Source organism: Osmerus eperlanus, chromosome 17, assembly GCF_963692335.1.
Source record: "Osmerus eperlanus chromosome 17, fOsmEpe2.1, whole genome shotgun sequence".
NCBI lineage: Eukaryota > Metazoa > Chordata > Actinopteri > Osmeriformes > Osmeridae > Osmerus > Osmerus eperlanus.
In genome coordinates, this window is record NC_085034.1 from 14,665,036 (window position 1) to 14,692,087 (window position 27,052).

Here is a 27,052-nt window from a genome sequence, read left to right on the forward strand (position 1 = left end):
AACACAGTTCCGAAACCCTGTATTAACTTTGGTGTCAATGCAGCAAAGATTTGCTGAGATATGACCTCACTTCCCTTTTGCCGGCTCAGTTGCTGAAAATCAAAAGTCCATATGATAACTTTTGTTAGGCTCGGTCTGAAGATCATCTCCAGCAATTCTGAAGATGATTGAACAAGAATTGGAGGAGAGGTAGCGAAAAAACATTTTTCCTTCAAATTCAAAATGGCTGAAAATCTAAATAACTGGGTATGACTCGTCTTGATCCAGGGAATACAACGATGCCTCATTTTGGAAAATGAGGCATGTGGTTCAAAAGTAACGTGTAAACACACCTTCAACTTTGACCCATTGGTGGCGCTAGAGGGTTTGAATGGGAGACATGAAACTTGGTGAAATTGATGAGGGGACTGGCCCCAAAGAGTGTGCCAAATTTCACAACTTCTGACTATACGGTTCTAGGGGCTGCCATAGACACCAAGAGGCGGAAGTTTAGACATAATAATAACTAGAGAGGGTACAATTTCTGGGGAAATTGTAGGGTGTGCTTGCTTGCGTCGGTTGCAGAGGAGTCAGTTTTTTAATGACATTTTTACAACTGATATTTCTGTATATTTTATTAAAAAAGCATAGCCTACTTATTATTTATAAAGATTACATAGATTTAAAAGCATATTTTTTGTGCTGCTCATTTACAACTCAAAATACTATGAGTGAAGTGTAGAATGAAAAAGTCTTCTCATTTCCCCTGAAAGAGGGTATAGTGATAGGCTATAGCACTAGCAGCCTCATAGTTCAATCAAAACGAATATATTTGGCAGACCGGTGTAAAAAGGGACCTAATCTTTATGACTTAAACGTCCTTTTAAGTTTTTTCCTTCTCATGATATTTTCAGGCATTTAGCCTACTCATATTGCATTCATTCATTAATAAAGAACCCCCTTTGAAGCTTATTCTAACAACGACGTTACTGGCAGTAGCTAGCCTATCTCAGATGGAATCGCGATTCAAACAGTACCATCTGCTAACTGAAAATATGCCCCCAAAAACGTAAATAAGCTTGACATTTATTTAGTGGAAAATCGCTCATTCATAAAAAGCTGACTGGTAGCAATCATTGTCAGTAACGATGCAAAATGCGATATAGCCCTGTGTGGAGAAGCTGCCCCGGTAAATTTTACTACTACAGTACAATACTAGACTACTGCTGTGTTCGTCTTGGTAGCGATTGCGTTGGTTGAATTCGATGTAACGTTCCATTGTACGGTTTAGGCTGAAATGAATTATTTTCAGAGGCTAATGTCATGATGCTAATGCTTCAGTGAAATAGTAGACTACCGTTTCCGAAAGTAGATGTGGGCCTACTTCCTTAATAATATCAGCTAATTTTGTACATTACATTTCACAATTGTGTTTCACATCACAAAGTAAAATGAGTAAATAGTTATCACCCTGGCCTCTTTGCTTGTGGCGTTTCTGCAGCTGCCTTGCAGAAAAGCTATAGTTAGCCTAGCTATCTCCCAGAAGTTAACGAGCTGCTAAACTAATGTTCTGCTATAGGTAGTCACGCGTGTTTTCGTGACGTTAGTAACGTCATGTCAGTGACTGTGGCTAGCAAGTTAGCCACCGTTAGCTTCACTTTTCGCCACAAAAACGCCATTTCAACTTAAACCATGCAACGGAACGTAAATAAAAATACAAGCAACTCAATCGCTACCAAGACGAAACTTTTGACACTGACGTTGTCTATGTAGTCCAAATATTGACGGATCCTTAGGGGTGGGAAAAGAAATAATAATAATAATAAATATATATGTGCGAGAACAAAGGTTGTGCCCTTGCCGAAGGCAAAGCACACCCAATAATAAGAAAAGGTAGAAACACTTAAGTGGCTCCGCAGCTTCGCTGCTTGGCCACCAATAATAATAATAATAATAATAATACTAACAAATACAATGACCCACAAGAAACTTTCGACATCCTCAGAAGAGGGTTCCGAGTACACGCAGCAAGTTTGGCGTGAATCCATCAAAGATTTGCTGAGATACAACACAACTTTCTGTTTGGCGGCTCTGCTGCCGATTTCGATTGGCTGTACCAGACAAACGGTTTCGAAAAGCTTGTCGGCTTTGGCTGGATTCAGTTACTGGGTAAAAATATAAGCAGTTTCTCCTGTGGCAAGCGGTTTTCAGATTTGTGATCTGAAGATAATCTGTGCCAAATTTGGTGAAAATTTGATATTCACCAAAAACGTTTTATTCATTCATTCAAAATGGCGGCCTCATCAATTCAGCTGGTATCACAATTGAACATGTGTCAGACACGGGATCGCACCCTAGCGGTTAGATGACACAACCTTTTGTGGACCTCTTTGGAACAGGGTCCCGAGCACCTGTACCACGTTTGATGTCAAATCAGCAAATATTTCCTGAGATATTGTCTCACTTCCTGTTTTGGCTGCTTCATCGCCGACTTTGATCAGCTTTACCGGAAAAACTGTTTTGAAAATCAAAAACCATGTGAAAACGTTTGTGAGGCTTGATCTGAAGATAATTGGTGCCGAAGCTATGAAAAAGTCTGTTAGTGTTTTCAGTAATATGCTTCTTTTTTTTTTTTATTCCCCAGTGATTTTCTGGTTGATAATTAGGCAACGTAGGTTAGAGCTCCGCCTCTACGTTTACAGATAAAAGTGAATTCAACCTCGAATCTCTTGCAACTCACTTGTTCTCGAAGTTATTGTACTCAGCCAAGCTAGATGCATGTTTCTGCTTCCCCTGTCGACAATTTGGAGCCAGAAATGATAAAGGCATCACCTTCACTAGACAATACAAAGTTTTACCAATTGGAAAACGTCTATGTTTATTTTACATAAAGCTCAAAAAACTATTTTTCGCTCAAATGAATGCACAAAAAATTTCGCTCGCGCACTGTGCGGCTTGCATAAACTGTGGAGGTCCCTATCCAGCATCGCATCAAACCCAGGATACTTTAAATTTAATTAATAATGCAAATGATTAAATTTCTAACTGGGCACCACCTTGATATAACTGGAAGAGTAAATCATTATTTATTTACAGTTATTGTAATGATTTTGTAGAGTACAGCAAACCGTAACAAATAGGTATTTTAGTCAAGAGGATAAAGTTTGACTATAGTCATGTTTTGAAATCTAAATAAATCAGATTATGTGCAGTCAGAAAACAATTTCCCCCCTACAAATTATAAACATAACTCACACCCTTGCAATAGGAAGAAGTGTGTGTTAGTGTTACTCCTCCCCCCTCCCCTTGGTCTCGGGGTAGAAAAGAGGGTGAGCCATAATATACAGGGCAGGTATGTGATCTGTGGCCATAATGTCTGCAACAAAAATCTAAAACAGGAATTCAAGTACTGGAATGAACCATAATAATCAGTTGGGGATAAAGCGGTTCCATAAAGACCAGGGGTCTCATTTATAAAACTGTGCGTAGGATTCTTACTAAAAGTGTACGTACGCCCAAAAGCCTAAAATGGCGTACGCACACAAAAATTAAGATTTATAAAACCGTGCCTACGCACACCTGTACGCAATATTCCCTTTATAAATCACAGATTACCCACAAGTGTGCGTACGTGAATCAGCATTGTACCCCGCCCTGAACACGCCCATTTTTAACCATAAATAGTCAATGCAAAGCACCTCATGAATGCTAATCTAGTATCTCATCATGACCCTGGCATGCGATTGTTCTTTACGGTGAATCATAGCGCATGACAACTTCTCAGACACTGTTAGCCTATTGGTGGAGCCCGAAAACTCAGAAAATGTGGTGGCCGGTAGATCACCAATTACAAAAACTGTGCGAGTGGCGTCAACTGTGCCAGTGATACCGCGAGTCGAGATACAATTTGAAAACAAAAGCGTTTTGTTATGAACAGTAATCTATTAAAGTCTGGACTGATGACGTGGAATGTAGCGATTGCACGGGAGCTTAACGACTGTATTTCCAGTTTTTGACATATGATGATATATGCACAGTATTAAATAAATATATTTAGTTATACACTGTATTCTGCAGTTATTTAAAGGTAGGATATGTGATGTTATCTGCATTCCATGCAGTCGGGCATTTCCCCCTCCTGCACTCCAGTAGTGGACAATATGATGGTGAGACAGCGCTGAATTTTAATTTAAAATTTGAGTTGATTGTACAAGGTGTTTATGGAACAATTATCGCTCAGTACAAGCTAAAATAATACTGCTGGATTAAATCTTCATAATAATGATGAAATCGAGTGAAAAAAGTGTGTGAGGAAAACAAAATATATAAATATTACGAGTAATCGTTCTTCCCACATTTACTTTCTGCAGTCTGACTACACTACGGTCATCTGCGTCGCCAATTCCAACTGTTTCCAAAATGTGCGTAGGCCTACGGGAGGGTCAGAGTTTGCGTGGAGGACCGCACATTCTCCCGTCAAGTTTGTTTTTTATAAGTCACAACCTTTGCGTGGAAAGTGGCGTACGCACATTTTCAGCCCCGTTTTGTGCGTACGCAAGCTTTATAAATGAGACCCCAGTTCTATTGCCCATAATCAGAATAATTTTATCCAAATTCAAGAAGTTGAGATACTTGCATGTGCACGCTTTTCTCAAGCATCACATCGAACATGGATCAAATTGATTCACCTAAAACTAGGGATGCACCGAATCCAGATTTTTGGGGTTCGGCCGAATACCGAATCCACTGGTTAAGATTCTACCAAATCCGAAACCGAATACCATATCCTACTCCCATCCTCAGTCCATTAACACAGTAAACACATTGAGAAAACAACGTCCACAGCAGTATATTTTTTATTTTATTTTACTGTAAAAAAAGAAAAGAATAGGCAACGTTATGCCAGGAAGACAAGCGGGAAAATTACCATATGCCTATGTTTACCCTATCCAATCAATATCCAAAATATTAGCCTTTTAGATTTCTTTCGGATGTTTCATTTGTCAAACCAGTCGCAGCCGTATGGTTCATTTATTAAGGGGGAAGCGGGAAATCTTTTTAAAGGACAGCGCCCAGTCTGGCCCTGTGAGAGGGACAGCAAGTGAGTTCGAAAGCAGAGAAAGGGGAAGTAGATCAGAGCAGTTTCAAAAGTTGGCATATGTAGGAAATCATTATTTTGTTTATGTCAAACGCTGTAAATAAGGATGGAATCCTAAATGGTAGTATAATTTTTTCTGTGTCTTCACTATTCATGTTCAACCAATGTGATTGACCTTATTTTTTACACTAGCACAAAGTTCTTCATAGATAGCCTCTCAATTTAGCTCTCAGAGTGCACTAGATTGATGGGTTTAACTTTAAAATGTACCAAATCTTCTCCTGGGGGAGCATGCCCCCAAAACCCCCTAGATGGTCTGAGGTTCACCCTCCCATAGTCTCACTAAATCCTGTTGGAGACACTGCTGAACACACACAATTCAGGAGACTCAGACAAAAACGACGTGAATTTCACTCACGTGTTTAGATTAACAAAATAAAAACTTCCGGGGAGTCTCCACCCGGGTCGGCTGGTGATACTTGTGTTGCAGCCAAACTGTCCTTCCCTCTCGAGGCGTTGTCTCGACGATCGCCTCCCTCCCAGCTCAGCTTTTGTGGCCCAGGCACTGATTGTCAAACCAGTTGCAGCCGTATGGCTCATTTATTAAGGGGGAAGCGTGAAATCTTTTTAAAGGACAGCGCCCAGTCTGGCCACGCAGCGTCTTGGGCTTCTGTCCCTGGTGATGTGAGGGCTTGGGAGGCTCAGGATCTCTGGTGCTGCCAAGCTACCAATTATCTTTCAGGAAGGAAAAACAGTAACTGAAATCAACATTAAAGTTAACATAAAGAGAAATAACAATCACCACACCAATCTATCATAGTTTTACACCAGGGGTCTCCAACCCTGTTCCTGGAGAGCTACCAGGAACAGTGTATCTGTGTATTTTTTTTATTTTGATTATCTCGAGAACGGGGCACTCTGCAAAGTTCATATTTTGCAGGTGTCCATTTTATAATCCAATGGAGTGCGGTGCCGCGTTTGACGTTGTTTGGATAAGCATTTCGACATTTCCCCCCAAAAAAATATCAGCCAGTTTTGCAATGGATCTTTTTCAGCCATGTTGAGCTTGCACAATCAGAATCAGAATTCGGTTTATTCGCCATGTATGTTATACAAACACGGAATTTACTGTGGCAGGGAGGTGCAAAACACTAAACATATACGAATCTTAAATTAAGTACAAAAGTTTAACTATTTCTAAGAACTAAACAATCTAAGAATACAACAATTTAAATATAAAATAAAATATATATAAAAATAACAATAAGAATGAGCAGCGTGAGTGGTCAACATAGTGCAAACGGATACTGAGGTAAGGTGGCTTGTGCATACTGTAATTGCCATTAGATGGACTTGTAATAGTTAAATAAGTGAATGAATGTCAATGGGAGTCCTTGGCCTTGTTGAAGAGGCCAGTAGCAGATGGAAAGAAACTGTTCTTATGGCGTGAGGTTTTGATCCTGATGGACCGCAGCCTTCTGCCAGAGGGGAGTAGCTGGAACAGGGAGTGACCAGGGTGGGAGGGGTCGGCCACAATCTTCCTCGCACGCCTCAGTCCTCGAGGTGTGCAGGTCCTCGAGGGTAGGCAGATTGCAGCCGATCACCTTCTCAGCAGTGCGGATGATACGCTGCAGTCTGCTCTTGTCCTTGGCAGTGGCAGCAGCGTACCAGATGGTGATGGAAGAGGTGAGGATGGACTCAATGATGGCTGTGTAGAAGTGCACCATCATTGTCTTTGGCAGGTTGAATTTCTTCAGCTGCCGTAGGAAGTACATCCTCTGTTGTGCTTTTTTGGTGAGGGAGCTGATGTTCAGTTCCCACTTGAGGGAACTGAACATCTTCATTAACCGCTTGGACTAATGTGCACTAGAGGTAGGAGGCTGTATGATCACTTCAGTGAATTTAGTTTTGTTAATGAACTAATGCCATTAACAAAGTCATTCGCAATTCGGCGAATCCAAGATGGCAGCATGTTAGTCCATGTCCTCGTCAGTACTCAGTGTTGTCTGTTTTGTTTTTTTAAGTCTTTTAATTTTTACTTAAACTTTTCATACCGAACTTGAAAGCAAAGTATATACGTAGCGCTTTTGCACACCTTAATTGAGGAATAGGGGGCTTCCTGGATCATCTAATCGGGATACACTGCTCCAATCCACGGAAAATCTCTCTTTCCCGGTCTCAAGAGCTTACTGCACCGTCACCTGCCTGGCGTCTCACGCCGGACTACGCCACCGCATCTCCTCCTCACCTCTCTACGCTCCAGCTCCTCTGCGTGCGGCTTGCTGCGTGTGCGCGAGCACACAGACACGCATTCGCCTCTCTCTCTTTCTCTGGATAGAGACAATGGCGCTTCTCATGGCGCTACTTTGTGCGCTGTGTTTGTGGGGCTTGGGAGCAAGCGATCGTACCTGGGTGAGTGCATCAAACAACGTCTACTGCCCGTCGGACATTGCTAATGGAGGCACTTGTTTCATGGCTGTAGTACACACCGTACAAACCCCAAAGCAGTTAGCGCAGGATACAAACTTTTCAAGGAGTATGCTCAGAGACCTACCCCGCCTCCAAAACCTTCTGGCTTTAAATAACTACTTGGTGTGCTGTGAGAGGGCTAGTTCGGACTTCGGATATGAAACGTCTAAGGAATTGACATGTAATGTTGCTAAACAGAGATTGTTGATTGTTTTATTATTGCTTATATCTGGTAATGTGCAGCCTAACCCTGGCCCTGAGCTGCAGTGTATTCAGACGCCAGCTGACTTCATATCCTTGCCTGGTCTACATATTATGCAATTAAATGTGCGAAGCTTGTTACCAAAAATGGATATGTTTAGAATATGGGTCAAATCATTAGATGCTGACGTCATTGTGATATCCGAAACATGGCTTACAAAATCAATTATTGATGATGACATTAACTTGGATGGTTACAATGTTTATCGTGCTGACAGGGCAAAGAAAGGTGGAGGAGTTGCCTGTTATGTGAAATCAAAATTTGTTGTCAAGGTGGTTCTGTCTAAATCGATTTGCAAGCAGTTAGAGTTTCTTGCAGTGGATGTTGAAATTTCGAAGGGCCTTTGAATGGCCGTTGTTGGGTGTTATAGGCCTCCATCCGCTTCAAACGAGGCATTACAGTCGCTGATACACCTTATATCCCGACTAAATTATGGTGAAATTGTTTTAGCTGGAGATCTTAACTGGGACTGGCTTATGCCCGTGGCTAATGATTTTAAATCTTTTTGTGATTCTGTTCATCTTACCCAGTTAGTAAATTCACCAACTCGGCCAAATCCTAAGTGCCTTGACAAGTCAACATTAATTGACTTGATTTTAACTAATGTTCCTCATAAATTCTCAGCTGTTGGTGTTTTCTGTAATGACTTAAGTGATCATTGTGTTGTTGCTGCTAGCAGGAACACTAAGGTCCCTAAATTAAAACCACGTATCATTTATAAGAGGAATCTTAAACATTTTAATGAACAAGGGTTTTATCATGATTTGTTTAATTTTAATTGGAGGAGGATAGAGCTAATCCCTGATGTGGAAACTGCCTGGTCTTTTTTTAATGATGGTTTTACACAAATCATAAATATACACGCCCCTTTTAGGAAGTACAGAGTACAGGGACGGGAAAATCCCTGGTTCTCCGCTGATCTAGCAGACAGTATTCATGAGCGAAACCTAGCTTGGGCTAAGGCAAGAACAACAGGTTCTGCCACTGACTGGCTTGTGTTTAGGAAACTAAAAACACATGTTCCTCTTTTATCAAGAAAGCAAAATCTGAATATTATTTGTCTATTACTACTGAAAATTTAAATGATCCGAGGAGATTCTGGAAAACTATAAAATCCCTCTCTGTGAGTAAGAACTCACACGTTTTACCTGTTTTTGTTATGAAGGACTCTGTCGCTGTTCATGACAAAATGGAGATACTGAATTGTTTCAACACGCACTTCATTTCTTCTGGCTCTCTGTTTGACTCTTGTAGTCCAAGGTCTGTGAAACCTTGTACTGAGGTTCCAGTTTATACTGGTCAGCCTTTTAATTTTACACCACTTCCTGTGCAGGAAGTTCATAAAGCCTTAAAAAGCCTAGATCATAGGAAACCTTCAGGGCCTGATTGTATAGACCCTTACTTTTTGAAATTGGCTGCTGATTTTGTTGCAGAGCCACTTACATATATTTTTTATCTGACAATGAAAAACAACGAAATACCAATGAAATGGAAATCTGCCTTTGTTCTTCCACTGTTTAAAGGTGGTGACCCAGCTATTTTAAATAACTATAGGCCAATATCTAACTTATCTGTACTTGCTAAAATTTGTGAAACTCTTGTGAGCAAGCAGCTTAAGGAGTTCTTGTACAGCAATGCCATTTTATCACCCTACCAGTCAGGCTTTAGGAAAAAACATAGCACTATTACAGCTGCATTGAAAGTGGTCAATGACATTTGTGTTGCTCTTGATAAGAAGCAACATTGTGCGTCACTGTTTATTGATCTCTCCAAAGCATTTGACACAGTTTACCAGGATGTTTTAAGGCTGAGGCTCCTCAACTCAGGACTCTCGGAACAAGCGGTCGCTTGGTTCACGAGTTACATTGAGAATAGGTCTCAGTGCATCCGATATGAGGGTCTATCCTCTGATATTGCTACCGTCTGTAAAGGGGTGCCACAAGGATCGGTATTAGGTCCACTTTTATTTACTATTTATATAAATAATCTGGGCCATAATGTGGTGGACGCTAACTGTCACTTCTATGCGGATGACACTGTGATATATTGCTGTGCGTCAACTCTCGTGCAGGCAATCGATCTCCTGCAAAATGCTTTTAATGTTGTTCAAGATACCCTTTTTCGACTGAAACTTGTTTTAAATACAGATAAGACTAAACTTATGTTGTTTTCAAACAGTTGGAGTAGGCCGCAGAATATCCCTTCGGTGGTCACTCTTGAAGGGAGTGAAATAGAGGTCGTTGACTCTTATAAATATCTGGGTATTCTGATTGATGACTCCCTCACCTTTCAGCCACATGTACAGTACCTGGTGAAAAAGTTGAGGTTAAAACTGGGTTTTTATTTTCGAAATAAGCTGTGCTTTTCCAGTAATGTAAAAAAGCGATTAGTTGCTGCTACTTTTTTACCTGTGTTGGACTATGGTGATCTTCTTTATATGCACGCCTCTGCTAACTGTCTTCGTAGGGTGGACGCAGCTTACCATGCTTCGCTGCGGTTCATTACAAACTGTAAGGCTCTGACTCACCATTGTGAGTTATACTCTCGGGTAGGATGGCCTGCTTTGGCCACCCGTAGGCTCTCTCATTGGTACACCCTTATTTATAAGGCAATCCTTGGTCTGCTCCCTAACTACCTGTGTGTTTGCATCAACCAGAGAAGTGTCGGACAATATTCTTTGCGATCTCTGGACTTTTTTATGCTCACTGTTCCAAATGCCAGAACGGAAATGGGAAAAAGGGCTTTTGGGTACTCTGCCCCCTCATCATGGAATATGTTGCAGAATGTTTTAAAGCTCAGGGAACTAATATCACTGACTACTTTTAAATCTCGAATGAAAGAAATAGAGGCAGGTTCCCTAATATGTAAGTGTTTCTTAAATTAACTCTACGTCACTGTTTCTTAGCTCTTAGCTTTTAGTTTATTTTAACTTGTCTTGTTCTGTGTTTTTCTGTCTGTAACTCTGTGTTTTTTATGCTGCTGCATGTCTTGGCCAGGTCTCCCTCAAAAAAGAGATTTTAATCTCAATGGGACTTCCTGGTTAAATAAAGGTTATATATATATAATTAAAGGAAAGGAAAATAGGGACATTTTGTTTAGCCTAGAAAGACAACAGGAATTTGATTTTCATAAGTTAGCTAGCATAATACTTGTAGCGATGCTACTACCATGCTAGTGTTACTTGTTAGCCTTCTCATTAGTACATTTTGAAGCCATACTAAAGCGTTTGTGGCATAGTTTTTGTCCATCGGAAAATATCCAGTTGGAATGTTCGAAATCACATATATGCGACGTTACGCTGTGAGACCCGCATTTGAAAGATCACATATGTGCAACGCTACTCCTTAACGGGTTAAATAGCATTCACAAAAAAGTGTTTCTACTGTTGTTTTGTTATTTTAAAAAATTGACCCATGTCTGTAAAGTTGATGTAGTAACAACAACAAAAAAGATGCTCAGAAAGTAAGAAAGACAAAAATTTAAATAATCATTTGTGGTAATCAAAAACAAGATACTTATATAATTTGAATATTAAATAATGAAATTAATTGATTTCAAAAGATATAGCAAAGAAACACTCAGCCAGACATGAAATATCATAGGAAATGAATGCGGGTCATTTTAGACCCATGTTCTGCATTAGAAGGTGTTTGCATAGCTTGTGTATCAAAGGGTTAAGATGGATGAATTAAGTTCCAAGAATACACTACAAATAAGACACATGATAAGTTAATGTTTGAATCTCGTAAGTTTTTGTTTTAACCTCATATTGATTTCTTTCATCCAGGCTTACTCTACTGTAGGAACTCCAGACTACATCGCCCCAGAGGTCTTCATACAGACTGGATACAATAAACTGTGTGACTGGTGGTCCCTGGGAGTCATTATGTATGAAATGCTTATAGGTACATATATGTGAGCGTTGTATAATTTAATAGAAAAACACATTTGCTTACATTTGGCTGCATATTGGAGCGCAAGCTTCGTGTCTGCAGTTATAACAATGGACAATGTCAACTTGAATAGGCATATTTTTAAACCCCATTCTGTACCTACTGTAAACTGGGAAGCTCCAAGTGGACGATCAAAAAACAGGTTCAAAACGGTTCCATCACTCAGACAACTTTTTTAGTGATAAAATCTCAATATGAGATTAGCCTTTCAGTTTTATACAAAATGTGAGGATCTTGCCATTGTTAACGCACCTGCCTATGCATGGTTTTGCTTTAATTTGTAAAATGTGAGCATGGATAATGCTGGTGTGGAGATTTTACCCTTGGACTCAGAGGCTTTGGATGAATTTGGCTGAATTAAATGTATTTAATCGTCATTGTTTTTAGGGATGTACAACTTTTACTCATTACCCTAAATCTCCCTGCATCTGCATTCTGTATGTGAGACAGCATCAGAGTATTCTTGGCCTTTGTTGATTAATGTAAAAAGCTGATAATGAAAAGTTATGAACTTGATGTCAATAAGGAATGCAGGCTGCAATGTGTTACAGTTACTTGATTGTCTCATGACTAAATCATTAGATATTTAGAATACATGAATGAGATTTGGGGACAGCGTATCTCCCATCTAACATGCTCTGCTGGTTCCAAAGGTGAACATTCTATAGACCTCCTACCTCCCTTATCCTATTCTCCCCCCTACCAGCTTCTTGTTTTACAATACAAAGTATATTTTTCATGATATGTTAATGTGAGATGTTGAAATTTGACATACAGTTACTTTGTTTTGTAGTGGCATGAATCTACTCAGGAGATTTGTTCACCTAAACTCCTGAATAAGTATTTTTTTAACCCAAACATTATTTTACCTGACTCTATAGGGTATCCCCCGTTCTGCTCTGAGACACCACAAGAGACTTATAGGAAGGTAATGAACTGGAAGGAGACTCTTGTCTTCCCACCTGAGGTGCCCATATCAGAGAGGGCTAAGGATTTGATTCTCAGGTTTGTAAAATAGTTAATGGACTGTATTTATGAAGCTCATTTTAACGGTAATTGTAAATGATCATGTCTTTGTGAGTGTTCCTAAAGTATATCAGTGATAGGGGTTCTTCTAGATTATTGTGTATAAAAACCTATCCATAATGATTAGCGATTTATAGTTTAGGGTTATTTGACAAGCTGTATTTCAGTGTACTGAATTGCATTTTAATGTTGTCTTCATGTGGTAGTGCATGAGGTGTTTTTACATAGTTCATCTTTATTTTATATTTACTTTTTATTATTTACTTTTTGTATATGCCTCTGTAAAGCATCACTGAGTGTGAGAAAGGTGCTACATAAATACAATGTATTATTTTTAATTCCCTTACCATTACAGGTATTGTAATGATGCTGAAAACCGAATTGGTGCGATGAGTGTTGAGGAGATAAAAAGCCACGCATTCTTTGAGCCGGTAGACTGGGAGCACATCAGGTTTGTGTATTAAGTGCTTTATTTGTTGTGTGTGCTCAAATTGTATCTCCAGGAGTTCTGTGATGAGTTACAGTTTGCGAAAAGCTTGATAATATATTAAATTCAAAAGACCACTACAACCCTAATACTACTGTGCACAAACAAGGTTTTGTTCTAGCAAACATCACTTTCACCAGTTAAAACATTGTAGCTATGTTGTTCTACTGTAAATCAAACATCATGCACATGTAGACATTTCGGCTGTATGTAAAAATGTATGTGGTTTAAATGTGATTTGATTTTTAGGCTTCTATGTTTGATGTTAAAGAGACACATGCTATGAAAACTTTTGTTGCTTACAGGAGGGGGAATGATTAAGTTGAGTCTGAAGTGTTGCTTATGACTAGAGAAGTTGGGGGTTTGTTTGTGGTAGATTACTTTTGAGTTTGCTGATGCCTGTAAAAGGACAGCTGTCCATTTGGGGTAGAGGTCATCTGGAGTTTTGACTCCCTGACTTTGAGAGACTTGCGGCATGAGTATATTACCTGGGGAAGGTGATTAGAGACAGCAGGGGGTTATTCGTCGTAGCTTGCTAAGCGGTTTAGCGAGCTAATTTTCAGGCTAAGATAAAAAACGCCCCTCTTTTTGGTTCGTGGAAGCAACTTTCGATAAATCACCATAGTAAAATATCAATTAGCACTAACCTGCTCCAGAGCAGGCTAACGTAAGTGTAGCTGGATAAGCTTGCCACACCCCCGGAAAATAACATGGCAACTCCCTTTTTGAGAGACCCAGTTGACCAAGGAGCTATATTTTAGTTCGATTAGCTTTCCATACCAATAGAGTTCTTCGCGATTGCCAATATCCTTTATTTCACACGGATGAGTTCTTGTTTGAGCGATATTGATTCAGCCGACAAGGACTAATTTATTTGCAAGACCTTCTCGGGCCGTACATTGCAAATATCACACGCCGCAGCAAGCTTTATGCTTTATTATTAGCTTATGCTGCTGTATGTGAATATGTAACGCTATGTTTTACGAAATGTCTTGTCTTATCTGTTGTGCCTGTGCTTTTTATATGTTTCACTGTGGGAGAGTGGGAAACGTCATATCGATTCCTTTTTATGTCTTGACATGTGAAGAAATTGACAATAAAGCTACTTGACACTTTAACTGTGCTTCAGACTGCATAGCCTTGAGGTTTTTTGCGTCAGGTAGGCTGTAGGCTACATTTTTATACAGTATAGGTGATGCAGAAAACATTGGCAAAGCCGCAGCATGCGTTGCTGTAAGAAAAGTGTACTTGGCGCTTAACCAGCTGATGAATCAATTCATCATATTCCCTGGCCATGTCCCAGTCAATGAAATCAAAGAGGGATTTACACATAGGCCTACTTGCATATACACATATATAGTACATGATATAAGCACAGTAGCCTACATATCCTCATAATTGGGTGTGCTTTGCCTTCGGCAAGGGCACAACCTTTGTTCTCTCACATATATATTATTATTATTATGTCTTTTTGCCCCCCTAAAACTCAGTCAATATTTGGCCTACATACACAACCTAGGTGTCAAAAGTTTCGTCTTGGTAGCCATTGAGTTGCTTCTATTGGGATTTACGTTCCGTTGCATGGTTTAAGTGGAAATTAAGTTTTTGTGGCGAAAAGTGAAGCTAACGGTGGCTAACTTGCTAGCCACAGTCAATGACGCTACTTACGTCACTAACGTCACGAAAACTCGCGTGACTACCTCTAGCAGAACATTAGTTTAGCAGCTCGTTAACTTCTGGGAGATAGCTAAGCTAACTGCTTTACTGCAAGGCAGCTTCAGAAACGCCACAAGCAAAGAGGCCAGGGTGATAACTATTTACTAATTTTACTTTCTGATATGACACACAATTGTGACGTGTAATGTACAATATAAGCTGATTTTATTAAGGAAGTACATCTACTTTCGGAAACAGTAGTCTACTATGTCACTGAAGTATTAGCATCATGACATTAGCCTCTGTTGCCCGGGCAACACATACTACAGTGGTCTATGATGCATCTGTTTTCAATCGTTAAAATAAACATTCCTCACAAATACATTTTCGTTGTAGGATTTATTATGACATTACATTACAAGTAAACAATTTGTTGGTGAAATTATCATTACCTGTGGTTTCAAACCAGTGTTGCTCACTGCAACTCTGTAGCCTACGCGAGACACTACAAAAACATCTACACAGCTGTAGGAAGTCAAACGGCGACAGAACATGTTCGGCACTCCCCTTACTTAAATCAAAAGTCTATCTAACTGCTAACCTTAACTTCATTGCCACAGCCTAAACTTTGTCAATCTGTTCATGAAAATAATTAATTTCAGCCTAAACCGTACAACGGAACGTTAAATCCAATTCAACCAACGCAATCGCTACCAAGACGAACACAGCAGTAGTCTAGTACTGTACCGTAGTAGTACAATTTACCGGGGCAGCTTCTCCACACAGGGCTATATCGCACTTGGCGTTGTTACTGACAATTATCACTACCAGTGAGCTTTTTATGAAAGCGATTTTCCACTAAATAAATGTCAAGCTTATTTACGTTTTTGGGGGCATATTTTCAGTTAGCAGATGGTACTGTTTGAATCGCGATTCCATCTTCTACTGCCGGTAACGTCGTAGAATAATCTTCAAAGGGGGTTCTTTATTCATGAATGAATGCAATATGAGTAGGCTAAATTCCTTAAAATATCACGAGAAGGGAAAAACTTAAAAGGACGTTTAAGTCATAGAGATTAGGTCAATTTTTACACCGGTCTGCCAAATTTATTCGTTTTGATTCAACGATGAGGCTGCCTCTTGCAGGTGAAATAAGACATCTATTTCATTCTACACTTCACTCGTATTTTCAGTTGTAAATGAGCAGCAAAAAAAAATGCTTTTAAATCTATGTAATCTTTATAAATAATAAGTATGCATTTTTATATAAAGTATACAGAAATATCAGTTGTAAAAATGTCATTCAAAAATGGACCCCTGTGCAACCGACGCAAGCAAGCACACCCTACAATTTCCCCAGAAATTGTACCCTCTCTAGTTGTCTATGAATTCGTATCAATTAGATACTCTTTGGCCTTGTTTTTATATAGCCTACTTATTCTGAAAGAGTTGAGATCATTATTTTCGCTAGCAAGATCTCATTCGATTATTAATTTCCATTAAGCCTATACCAGCAGGCACATTTAAAGAAATGTGATCTGATTGATTGGGGTAATGAGGCACTTAAGATGAGCCTATACATTTCCCCAAAACCTTCGCATTTAGCTTATCGGCAATTTTTTGCTAAGCTGCTTGTCTTGCTCTGGCAGCGGTGGCGGTGTTTGACTTAGCCATGATAATATGCTTATTGTCTTCTTAGAGACTCATTATAATAGTTTGCTCGGATGGCGAGAATAGCCTATCACCGCTCTCTCTTTCGTCTTTTCCGCCATCATACCGTTAGAAAATCACGGTTTTGATGATCGACCTTTCCTGCCTTTTGAAGTAGGACGTGCACGTGCAATTTCCCTGATAAGTTTAGCCTGATTGAAATTAACCACATGATTTGGATGCGGATCAATCAGCCGTTGACGAACCGATATTTGCTGTTCTCACTCATCTCGCTAATGTTAACGGGCTAAAGGGACAATTGATTAACTTAGCTTCAACCCTTACGACGAACGGGGCCCAGGTCTGGGGGTAACTATTGTTACAGCTGAAATGATACTATTTTAAGGAGTGAGCCAATAACAGAAGTGTCATGGGACAGCTGCATATCTGTATTATGATTGTGGATGGACCCATGACATTTTAGAACTGTGTGCTATAAAATGGTGTGTTGAAGGATGTTCTTGAGAGTTCTGGTTGTATCAGCTGAGTAGTGCTGGGCCCCGTTCGTCGTAAGGGTTGAAGCTAAGTTAATCAATTGTCCCTTTAGCCCGTTAACATTAGCGAGATGAGTGAGAACAGCAAATATCGGTTCTTCAACGGCTGATCCGCATCCAAATCATGTGGTTAATTTCAATCAGGCTAAACTTATCAGGGAAATTGCACGTGCACGTCCTACTTCAAAAGGCAGGAAAGGTCGATCACCAAAACCGTGATTTTCTAACGGTATAATGGTGGAAAAGACGAAAGAGAGAGAGCGGTGATAGGCTATTCTCGCCATCCGAGCAAACTATTATAATGAGTCTCTACGAAGGCAATAAGCATATTATCATGGCTAAGTCAAACACCGCCACCGCTGCCAGAACAAGACAAGCAGCTTGGCAAAAAATTGCCGATAAGCTAAATGCGAAAGTTTTGGGGAAATTTATAGGCTCATCTTAAGTGCCTCATTACCCCAATCAATCAGATCACATTTAAAGAAATGTGCCTGCTGGCAGTAGGCTTAATGGAAATTAATAATCGAATGAGATCTTGCTAGCGAAAATAACGATCTCAACTCTTTCAGAATAAGTAGGCTAGATAAAAACAAGGCCAATGAGGATATATGTAGGCTACTGCGCTTATATCATGTACTATCTATGTGTATATGCATGTAGGCCTATGTGTAAATCCCTCTTTGATTTCATTGACTGGGACATGGCCAGGGAATATGATGAATTGATTCATCAGCTGGTTAAGCGCCAAGTACACTTTTCTTACAGCAACGCATGCTGCGGCTTTGCCAATGTTTTCTGCATCGCCTATACTGTATAAAAATGTAGCCTACAGCCTACCTGACGCAAAAAACCTCAAGGCTATGCAGTCTGAAGCACAGTTAAAGTGTCAAGTAGCTTTATTGTCAATTTCTTCACATGTCAAGACATAAAAAGGAATCGATATGACGTTTCCCACTCTCCCACAGTGAAACATATAAAAAGCACAGGCACAACAGATAAGACAAGACATTTCGTAAACCATAGCGTTACATATTCACATACAGCAGCATAAGCAAATAATAAAGCATAAAGCTTGCTGCGGCGTGTGATATTTGCAATGTACGGCCCGAGAAGGTCTTGCAAATAAATGAGTCCTTGTCGGCTGAATCGATATCGCTCAAACAAGAACTCATCCGTGTGAAATAAAGGATATTGGCAATCGCGAAGAACTCTATTGGTATGGAAAGCTAATCGAACTAAAATATAGCTCCTTGGTCAACTGGGTCTCTCAAAAAGGGAGCTGCCATGTTATTTCCCGGGGGTGTGGCAAGCTTATCCAGCTACACTTACGTTAGCCTGCTCTGGAGCAGGTTAGTGCTAATTGATATGTTACTATGGTGATTTATCGAAAGTTGCTTCCACGAACCAAAAAGAGGGGCGTTTTTTATCTTAGCCTGAAAATTAGCTTGCTAAACCGCTTAGCGAGCTACGACGAATACCCCCCTGGTGTCTACTGGATTATCCAGTTCCAATCTATAATGCTAGATGGAGCTGTATGAAATTGTCTTTGTGTTATGTTAGATGGAGCGGTATGGAGATCAGAATTTGTGAGACGCTGTTTGGGTGTGCACTACTTCTGATCCCATCTAGCTCTTCAATCATTCAGCATAATGTAATTTATTATAGCCTAAGATGTCACACACGTTGCGGGTTAGACTGCTGTTGGTCTATAAATGTCTGGCCCGACTATAAACATTTTATATATAGATTTTATATCTGTTAACCAACTAAATGATCAGTATCCGTGTCCGTTCTCGGAATGGGTGTGGCTTAAACAAAAAGTGGGCGGGGCAAAACTTCCGGGGAAAAAAATATTTACAGAACCTCCTAATTGAGCTTCAGAGCAATGTTTTGATCACAAGAGTAAGAAATATTTGTGGCACGAACTTTTATTTTTATTACAGTTTTCCTTTTCTTGCATATTAGAAAAGTTAAAGTGTTGAAGAAGTCACTCAATATAATGAACAGCATGTTTAGGATCACAAAATACTCCTAATTTGTTCTTGTTTACCTAAGCTTCCTGTTGAGTTGTGGGCGCGTCATATGTGATATGATTTCATTTGCATCATGGTTCAACTGGCTACTTTTAGCGCGGATAGGGGGTCAATTTTCCCCTAATGATCGCTAGATGGCGCTTCTTACACGCAGCCAAGGCAAGGTCGTAAACTGAAGTGGCCTTTGTCAATCTATTCATTTCGGTAGTGATAGTCGGTGACTATTTCATTACAACAATTGTTATCTAGCCCTTCAATCATTCAGCAAAATGTAATTTATTACATAGGGTGTCCCACACGTTGAGGGTTAGATTGCAGTTGGTCTATTAATGCGTAGCCCGACATGATCAACATTCTATTGTTGGCTGACAATTATCACGTTGTTGTCCCGAGTCAAAAGTATAAACACACAGGGACATCATAAACATTTAAAGGTCTGATAGATCCAGTTATCCTGGCAAAACATTTATTGTTCTTCATTTATTGTCAGGGCATGGTCCAAGTAGGCCCATTGCGAATATGAGGCAGGTGTAACTTGTATTGGAAATGTATTTATTACTGTAACATTGGGACCCCAGGCCCCAGTGTGGATCTTGGGTTGCGCATGAGCAGTATCGCATTGTGTGCAAACAAATTTTGCATTCGATAAATCAAGTTGGCGGCCTATCTACAACAACTAGGAAGACAGTTAATACAGTGAACATTATGTCATAACAGAGGCAAACTCTACCCCTATTTCCCAACTCAATTCAGTAGGCTATCTTTCTAGTGCAAATCCCATAGGAATCGATCAGCCTATAATTGCTGTAATGTTTTATAGGTAGGCTGTCTTTGTCTTTACAAAGTGCGATATCAAATCCCCCCTCCTAATCACCAAGTAGTAAATCGGCAGATTTGGTCTTGAGTCAAGTACCCTTAAAGGTCCCATGACATGCTGTTTTTGGATGCTTTTATATAGGCTTAGTGGTACCCTAATACTGTATCTGAAGCCTGTTTCCCGAAATTCAGCCTTGCTGCAGAATTACAGCCACTACGAGCAGTCCCACAATGAGCTTGCCTTAGGACATTTCTGTGTCTGTAGCTTTAAATGCCATGAGGAGGAGAGAGGTGGGGCTAACTGCCATGCTTCGGTCGTTTGCAAGCCATGTCTCTCGAGGAAAAATCGGTATCGCACTTGCACGGTCGTAGTTCATTTTCTCATTGCGGGCCAGATTCTCTGGGCAGGCAAAGCAGAGAAAGGGGAGGTAACCTTTCCTCTTATGACGACATAAGAGGAACATTTTCGGAGCGTGTGAGCTTTCATTTACTCAAAGGCGGGAAGAATACCCAGGGCTTGGTTTACACCTATCAAAATGTCTAGCCACTGGGGGACCAAAGGCAGGCTAGAGGAACTCATATTAATGTTAAATAACCTCCTAAAGTGACATTTTCATGTATTGATGATCTTTCATCTGAATATTGCTGCCACTGCCAGGAAACTAAAATGGAGTCAGGGCTGGATCATTTTCTTTCCGAACCGATACAAAATGTGAAACACTCTGGTGAAAAGGGGCGGTTGTCGGAAAATAGTTGAAGAAGATACACGAATGTTGATAAACCATGAAAGCTCTATTCCAGATATTCAGCTTCAAAGATTATAGACTTTTTCACGCCTAAAGACAAATGTGGTTGTTTTGTGTTAATCATTAGTAGCGTCTAGAGCCGGTTATTTCACCGCAGTGAAGAAAAAAGAAAGAAAACAATATTCGCATTCGATCAAATTCCAGGATCCTGTTTTCTTGACTTATCCTAGATGTGTGTTTTAACAACCAGTATTTTTTTACTGACTACATTGCACTGTGCCTGGCCCGATTATGGTTCATGTTATGTGTTAACTTGTTGGTGCAAATCGCATCTTCCGAAAACAGCCTGAAAGATGTATTCACGGTTTACCAGGTCAAACAAAGAAAAATTCATCCTGTGCACAATGCAATATCCGAGATGAGCCTATTCATTCTATTTAGTCAGTGGATGTAGGCTAAAACGAACGTAGGCTATGACAAAAATGTATGCCGAACACACAGAAGGCATGCTTGAAAGTTCACACAACTACTTGTGAAACATTATATTTAAGGTTACTTGACTCGAGACCAAATCTGCCGATTCACCTCTTGATTAGGAGGGGGGATAGGATTGTACTTTGTACAGACAAACACTGCCTACATACGAAACATTAAGGCCAAATGCCAATACTCTGTCTTACACCTACCCCTTACCCCTAGCCCTTAGTTTTGCGCGTTCCCGTGAGAGTAAGTGGTGTCCCAATACTCTTTTTGATCGAGGGCTAGGGATAAGACGAAGGTGTATACACCCCTTAAAACCAAGTGAGCTCGGGAGCTTAATTGAAATCAAGGGGTATGTGAATACAGCGCTACCTGCACCAATGGCGGACAGAGTCCCATAAATGTAATATTTTCGGCAGTCTTGTTTTGTGCTCTACACAGTCCTGTACATATGTATTTGCAACCATGTTCTTAATTGAAACGTTTTTAAAAATCGCTAGTTTGCTACGCTAATGTTATATTGCTGATTTGCACAACAGTCCCGCATTTCTCTGATTAGCCTTGAATGGACTCCATGAATGTCTACAGTTTTAATTAAACTCCATTAGCAGCGAATTTCAAACAAATTTCGTTTGATATCAGTGCATAACACCACTTTCTTTGGAAACATCGATATACGTAACCAACTGGTGTCTCATTTCATAGGTATATGTAGCCCTTAACCCTCAGTTTCGAGACACAAGGGCTAGAGGTAAACTAAAGGGCTAGGGGTAAGACAGAGTATTGGGATTCGGCCTAAAGCTAGTACCACCGCGCCAGCATAAGTAGCCATGGGAAAAACCGGCTGCACCGTGATGCAAATCACATCACGCATGACGTGCCCACAACTCAACTGGAAGCTTAGTCAAACAAGAACAAATTATGAGTATTTAGTGATCCTAAGCATGTTGTTTATTATATTGGCTTCTTCTTTCTGCATTTTCGGCTTCTACCGGACAATACGGAATGCTGACAACAGCCCCTTTTCATTGGACTGTGTCACAAATGGTTAACTTAACACAAAATCAAGCTTCTGCATGGCCATTTCAGTCCCCTGACCTACATACTATTGAACCCCTGTGGGCTGAACTGAAGAGGAGAGTGCACAAGAGAGGACCTAGGAACTTGGATGATCTGGAGATATACTGTAAGGAGGAATGGTTTCAGATTCCTTACTCTATATTTTCCAACCTTACTAGATGTTACAGGAGAATCATCTTGTCTGTGAAGGTTGTTTTATTAGCAAAGGGAGGTACAAAGCATTAAATGCAATGGTGCAAATAATTGTGGTACTTTTTTATATATATAATATTTTTTTTATGACTGAATTATTTACCTCAGAATAATTCAATTTTTCAGTGTGACAGTGAGCTCAATTATAACCCTTTTTGCTCATCTTTACCAGGGATGCCAATAATTTGAGTTAACTGGATATGGTAAATTAAGTGAGATTATGTCTCCTATCTCCAACAGGGAAAGACCAGCGGCCATCTCCATTGAAATCAAAAGCATTGACGACACATCAAACTTTGATGACTTCCCAGAGTCAGACATCCTTCAACCAGGTAAGATATTTTCAACAAATTGCTCAAATTCAGGAACATATAACCATTCTGAACCTTTTTGTCATTTAGGCGGACTTTTTGTCCGTTCAGAAAGTATGAATTATCTGTGAATCAACATGTACATACCATTCTTCCTAGTTCACTGTGGCCCCCTTACCATACTTTTGTATTTTCAGTTGCCAATGTTACGGAGCCAGACTTCAAGTCCAAGGATTGGGTGTTTCTGAACTATACCTACAAGCGATTTGAAGGGCTGACTCAACGAGGCACCATTCCCACCTATATGAATTCAGGAAAGGCTTGAAATGGACAATGGTAGACAGTTAGACACTTGAGACATCTTTGGGAAGAAGGCTGTGACAATGCCCTTTTGATTATTACGAAGGATAGTTGACAAATTTCACTCTGATGCAGTCACAATGCCAGAACTACAACAATATGAATGACACATCAACAAAAACAAACAGCAATCACAAGAGTGGCATAGTCATATCGTCTGAATTGCATAGACTGATTTATTCCTGGCTGTTTATCTAGTGTTACTGACTTCATTTTAGGGTTCTCACTTTGAGAGAGGATGTGATGAGATGTGTGATGGATGTAGCAACAAGTGTAAGCCTATATAGAGAGGTAGAATGCTTAGACCGTAAACTGCAGAGGCTTTAACGCTGATATAGCTTAGGTCAGGGGTCCCCAAACTACGGCCCGCGGGCTGAATACGGTCCCCCAACGCATTTGGACCGGCCCTCTGAACAATGCCAGAAAAATAAATAAATAGTTTCCACTGATTAATATGCATAAGTAAGTCAATGTTTTAATTTCAATAGCAATGAATATGAAAAAAGGTCATTACGATATTAATATTGCTCTTTTAATAGGCTATATATCCCTTGATATGTACGGTGCATAACAAAATAATAAACTAATCTAGCATAATAAATACATTTCAAATCATAATAAAATCTTCACAATAATACTGGTCGTCACTCCGGCCCATGTACTTTTCTGTTACAGACCGACCAGACCCCACATTAGAGAAAAGAAAAATTATCTGGCCCTTGCAGAAAAAAGTTTGGGGACCCCTGGCTTAGGTGTTCATTGCTTACTTGTGACAATAACATACAGAGGTTTTACTCTGCAAACGGAATTCTCAACTTTTAAGACATTTTAAGACAGTCCCTCTTTACTTGTCTTTGTCTGCTGAAACGATACTGACTAGGTGGTCTGGGGTATTCAAGAAACCGGGTTTAGTGAAAACCCTGAGTTGGTTAACCCTGAGATGAGGCAAACTCTGGGTTTTCCATTCCAGAAAGAGAGGTAACGCAACCTGTGGGTCAGTGTCCATGATAACCGACTCTGTGAGCCTAACCTACTTGCTGACAGGTTTTCCTTAACAAACTTTGCATTTCTACCTATCCCCTCCCACTTTCTGAGCCTGATACAGTTGGCAGACATGGGGTGTCCTCTCCTGGTTCAGTTGACCGATCTCGAACAACATTTTATTTGTTTAGCCTTATGTTGGGAGAGGATTATAAACCCGAGATTAGATGTGCTTTAATTCCCTGATGAATACATAAGTGAACTTTACTGTTTTCCGTCACACTCAATCATCTTATTTCGCAACATTCTCTGCCCTTACATCGCTAATGTTACACACCGTGGACGTGCACTCAGAACCGACCAAAGGCTTTTTGGCAATAAAATGAAGACAAATCATTGAAATTTTATTTGGTAATCTTTATTGCCTACAAATAGAAATCCAACAATGAGTATTTATATATTGTTCCTACAATTAACATTATTCACCTATGACTATGCACCCATCTGTAACTGGTGTTCGAGCACATCAGTTTCAAGATCAGACTTCTTAATCTGCCCTAAGTACACCATCTTTTGGTCAGTTTTTTTTGCACTTGCTTCATGAGATGCAGTTTGTACAGCTCCTTTACTGGTAACTGGGAAAACATTATATTACTTTAAATTCCACAGTTCTACATACAGAATTCACCTGCCATTTAAGTCAGAGTTTCCCATTTTAGAGTAAATCAACTCAGAGTTCAGGGTTAGGCTCACAGTTTGTTAAACCCACTTTCTGGAATACCCCCCAGGAGAGTATCATTGACAACAAGTATTAATAATAATAAACATATGTAAATAACTAATCGATCCTAGCCCAATTAGACCACAGAGCAAGTGATCCCATGTTTAAAATGCCCCTTTAGAAGGCTCTTTTTCTATTTATAGTAATTTTGTCTGTGAGTAAAATACAGACTGAGACATTTTATGTTTAATAGTTTGTTGAAAAGTGATGGCTGCAAATTTAGACTATTCTGGCATTATCATGTTTGCTACATTGTCTTGACAGTGTTATGAATGCTAACATTAAATGGACTAACAATTTATAATACCTATAAAAAGTATTCACCCCCGTGGACTCTATCATGTTTTATTGTTTTACAACACTGAATCACAATGGATTTAATTAGGATGTTTTTACACTGATTAGCAGATAAGGACTCATAATGTTAAAGTGAAAATAAATCTCAACATGTTGATGCAATTTAATGACATTTAAAACACAAAATAATATTTTGCATAAGTATTCATCCCCTTCAAGTCAGTATTTACTAGAGGCACCTTTGAAAGCAATAACAGACTTGAGTTTATTTGGTTAAGTCTGTATCAGCTTTGCAGATCTACAAACAGAATTTTTCCCCATTTTTCTTTATAAACTGGTGCAACCTTCAAGTTGCATAGGGACTGTGGGCCCTATCTTGCACCCAGTGCAATTGACTTTGTCAACGACGCAAGTATCATTCCTAGTTTGCACTCGACGCAAAGCAGACTTTTCCCTCCACAGACGCACGTCTGTAAATCAGGGAATGACTTTGCACTCCCGGGTGCGGTTCAACGAAAAAAGGAGGCGTGTTCCGGCACAAACGTTCCTTGGTGCTATTTTGCAATTTCAGAAAAACAATTCCGCCACATTATTCAGATGCTATTTTAAGGGCGCATGCGGCATGCTTGGCCCGTGCACACTGCTGGCTAGGCCAGGGTCTTCTTCCTGTGAAGCGTTACATTGTTTTGATTTATTGTATGGCTGTGTTACATTCCTTTCATGTCAATGATTAAAAAGATGTTCATGAGAAATGTCTATGTATGTGAACTTGATTTGTAACAATTGTGGCAATTTCCTCCCATGCATGTTTAACCAAAGCTAATTTGGGTGGGTTTCTTCTTGGGATGCACCGATCCGACTTTTTCAGTCCCGATACCGATGCCTGGGCTTTGTGTATCTGTCGATACCCGATACCGATCCCCTGGGCCCCCCCCCCCCACACACACACACACAAAAAAACGCTTGCAAAACACTACTTAATAACAGTCCGTATGAAACAACGACACCGGAGTTGAGCAGACAACATGACGCAAATTATATGATTTTTCTGTGTCATCCGTAGACAAAGTCCTGAGCCTCTCTTGTATATTATGGTAATTTTCCCAAAGTTCTTTTGTTGAGTCAGCACGGCAGCTCCAGCGTGTAGTGGAGAGAGATTTAAGAGTGAGATTGATGCGCACATTTGAATCTCCAAATACTGTTCCCCAGCGATGCGTGGAGGCGGAGATGAACGTATATAGAGACTGCAACAAGTCAAAATATTTGCCAACTACATTGCTACAGGCTTCAATACTGTTGACTCCGACCAGATTTAAAGAATGGGCAGCGCAGGGGACATAGTGAATCAATGGATTCCTCTTCTTTAGATGCGCCTGCAATCCATTGTATTTTCCAGACATATTGGAGGCATTGTCATACGATTGTCCGCGGCAGTTTGTCAAGTCTAGGCCAAGATCGTGCACCATTGAGACAACACAGTCTGCTAAACTTTCCCCAGTGTGACTAGTGATGGGCTCGAATCCTAGAAAGCGGTCCACTACATGGCCCGTTTGGTTCACAAATCGAAATATAAATGTGAGCTGATCTACATGGGATAGATCAGGAATAGAGTCGACTATTACAGAGAAATATTTTGCGTTTTGTAATTCATTTATAATTGCTTGTTTCGTTTTCTGTCCCATAAGTTCTACGAACTCCTCGCAAATTGTTGAGGATAAATACGAAACATTGCCCCTACCCGTCTGTCCAAACTTGCTAATATGTGCTGCCAAGAACGGGTCAAATTGTGACAACAATTCCAAGATGCCCAAGTAGTTGCCATTGAGTGGTGAACCCCTAAA

The 27,052-nt window shown here is 40.0% G+C and overlaps 1 protein-coding gene across 1 annotated transcript in view; it reads left to right on the top strand.

The window, feature by feature from the left end:
• The window catches only part of stk38l (serine/threonine kinase 38 like), a 99,354-nt gene extending 75,774 nt beyond the window's left edge, over positions 1-23,580 (top strand). Inside the window, exons 10-14 of the mRNA XM_062482875.1 lie at positions 11,596-11,713; positions 12,643-12,766; positions 13,143-13,238; positions 22,722-22,813; positions 22,990-23,580. Coding sequence (XP_062338859.1) covers positions 11,596-11,713; positions 12,643-12,766; positions 13,143-13,238; positions 22,722-22,813; positions 22,990-23,117 — 558 coding nt within the window. The 3' untranslated portion in view covers positions 23,118-23,580. The remainder of the gene's footprint in view (positions 1-11,595; positions 11,714-12,642; positions 12,767-13,142; positions 13,239-22,721; positions 22,814-22,989) is intronic.
• The last annotated feature ends 3,472 nt before the right edge of the window (positions 23,581-27,052 follow it).